Below are 1,977 nucleotides of genomic sequence, written 5' to 3'. Positions count from 1 at the left end.
AGTGTTCAGATTAGGGCACATAGTTCTAGAGAGAAGAAGTGAACGTAGTCGGATATATCAAAATTTAATGATATTTAGTTTTTCAATGTTTTTCTATTTGATTGGAAATTTAAAACTTGATGGAGGACCATCCCCAAGCTAGAGTCGACGACCAGCCCGTGGAACCTCGCAGGCGACCCGTCCGTGAAGCCCGAGCCGACGAGAAGGACTCGTCCTTCAAGTATACGGCTTGAAGACCCTCTCTTGTTTTTTTTATATTTTTCTTTTCTTTCTTCTTTGTCCTTTTCGTAATTCCGCACGTTTTCCATCGTCATGTTTGTGGGCCTCGTGTTCGGTACGTCTCCGTTTCGGAAGAACCCAGTACTTTGTGGCTTAGTTGTGGGGTTTTCTTCCCCTAACCAAGCCCAAACCTCTAGGGTCACATAAAGTAGTTGGAAGCTACATCATCTTTATGTGAAATCAGCATTCTTGAATGGTGAAATTGAGGAGGAGATCTATGTCCATCAACCAGAAGGTTTTGTGGTAGTGGGAAAATAAGATCATGTACTAAAGCTGAAGAAAGCCCTTTATGGACTCAAGCAGGCACCTAGAGCTTGGAATGCTAAGTTAAATGATACTTTGAAGAATATCGGATTCAACAGAAGCAAGAATGATCGAGGAGTATATTTTATGCATTCTAAAAACTCTGGATTATTTGTAGGCGTTTATATCGATGATCTAATCATTACAGGTAGTAATGAAAAGAAAATGGAAGAGTTCAAGGAGAAGAGGATGAGTACATTCGAGATGACTGACCTCGGTTTATTGAGTTCTTACTTGGGCATTCAAGTAATTCAAGGTACTTGTGATATTATGTTGAGTCAAGACTTTATGCAAATCATATACTTGAAAATTTTTGTATGGTGGAGTGCAATCCATCTAGGACTACCATGGAGTCATCTCTCAAGTTGACAGGTGAAGGAGGGGGAGCTGAGGTTGATGCCACTACTTATCGAAGCTTGATCGGGAGTCTAAGATAAGGGGACGAGTTTTTATGAAAAGTTGTTGTTCAACAGGATGTCGTGAGTTCTCTTGTGCAGCTTGCAGAACGTGAAGCAGAGAAGCCCTTCTCCCGCCGCCCCGGGCAGAAACGATCGCCTGGAAATCCCTGCCCGCAGACGTGAAGGAGAGGAGTTCATCTCCCACCGCCCTGATCAGAAGAAGAGTGCCTTGAGGCCCCTGCTTGCAGGTCGTGAGGGGGAAGCCATCCAGAGGAGGGGAAGGGCAACTGGAGTCTTCTGCCTGCGGACCGTGAAGGAAGATGCCCAGTCTCCCGCCGTCCTGAGGAAGAGGAGAGCGCCCTGGGGTCTTCTGCCTGCTGGTCGTGAAGGAGAGAAGCCCCTTCCTCCACCGTCCTGAAAAGAGGAGGAATAGCGCCCGTGACCTCTGTCTGCAGGGTTAGGAGAAGGGGTGGGGAATTCACCGCCGTCGACCAGAGGAAACTCGCCGCCACCGAGAAGGTCGTCTGATTCCCTCCTGCCGTTGAGCGAGAAGGAGGAGCCACTTCTTGTTCTCATCTTCTTTCCTTCCTCGCCTGGGGAAGAAGACGGGCCCCCCCCCCCCCCCGCGTCTCTCTCGGCCTGGTCGGCCGGCCTGCTCGCCGTCTTCACGAGGCCGAGCTGCTGCCGACGGTGCCGCCCCTTCCTCGGCTTGCCCTTTCTGCTGCAGCCACGACCCTACGGTTGCTCTTGTTGGCGCCGCCCGCGGCCCCGCGCGCAGACCGTTCTGCTGGTCGTCCGACGAGCGCCACTTCTGCCGTGACGCCCAGCTACACCGACCGCCGCCCTACGCCAGAATACCGACAGTGCCCGCCGTTACGCGCACCCTCCCTCGCTTGCCCCTCGCCGACATCGGCAGGGCCCGACACCCGCTGCGCTTCCCACGGCTTCCGGTCCACCGCGGCCTACCCGGACTACGGTCCGCAGGTCAGCTCACGCC

At 52.3% G+C, this 1,977-nt stretch overlaps 1 protein-coding gene across 1 annotated transcript; it reads right to left on the bottom strand.

Moving 5' to 3' along the window:
* Positions 1 to 872: 872 nt before the first annotated feature.
* On the bottom strand, positions 873 to 1,715 carry LOC144714963 (uncharacterized). Its single transcript, XM_078589792.1, has 2 exons — positions 1,463 to 1,715; positions 873 to 1,394 (listed from the first exon to the last, which is right to left on the bottom strand). Exons 1-2 carry the CDS (start codon positions 1,554 to 1,556, stop codon positions 985 to 987), a joined length of 504 nt encoding a protein of 167 aa, XP_078445918.1. The 5' UTR covers positions 1,557 to 1,715; the 3' UTR covers positions 873 to 984.
* Positions 1,716 to 1,977: the final 262 nt, after the last annotated feature.

This window comes from Wolffia australiana, chromosome 18 (genome assembly GCF_029677425.1).
Source record: "Wolffia australiana isolate 7733 chromosome 18, ASM2967742v1".
In the NCBI taxonomy this organism is placed as follows: Eukaryota; Viridiplantae; Streptophyta; class Magnoliopsida; order Alismatales; family Araceae; genus Wolffia; species Wolffia australiana.
The sequence above is the reverse complement of the archived record's forward strand: the minus strand, read 5'-3'. Positions and strand labels throughout refer to the sequence as shown.

Bases quoted from the DNA above. Each gene is read 5' to 3' on its own strand.
- LOC144714963 (XM_078589792.1), bottom strand. From the start codon at position 1,556: ATGAGAACAAGAAGTGGCTCCTCCTTCTCGCTCAACGGCAGGAGGGAA. The intron at 1,395-1,462 runs GTGAATTCCCCA...TCCTCTTTTCAG, and splicing joins GTTTCCTCTGGTCGACGGCG to GACGGTGGAGGAAGGGGCTT.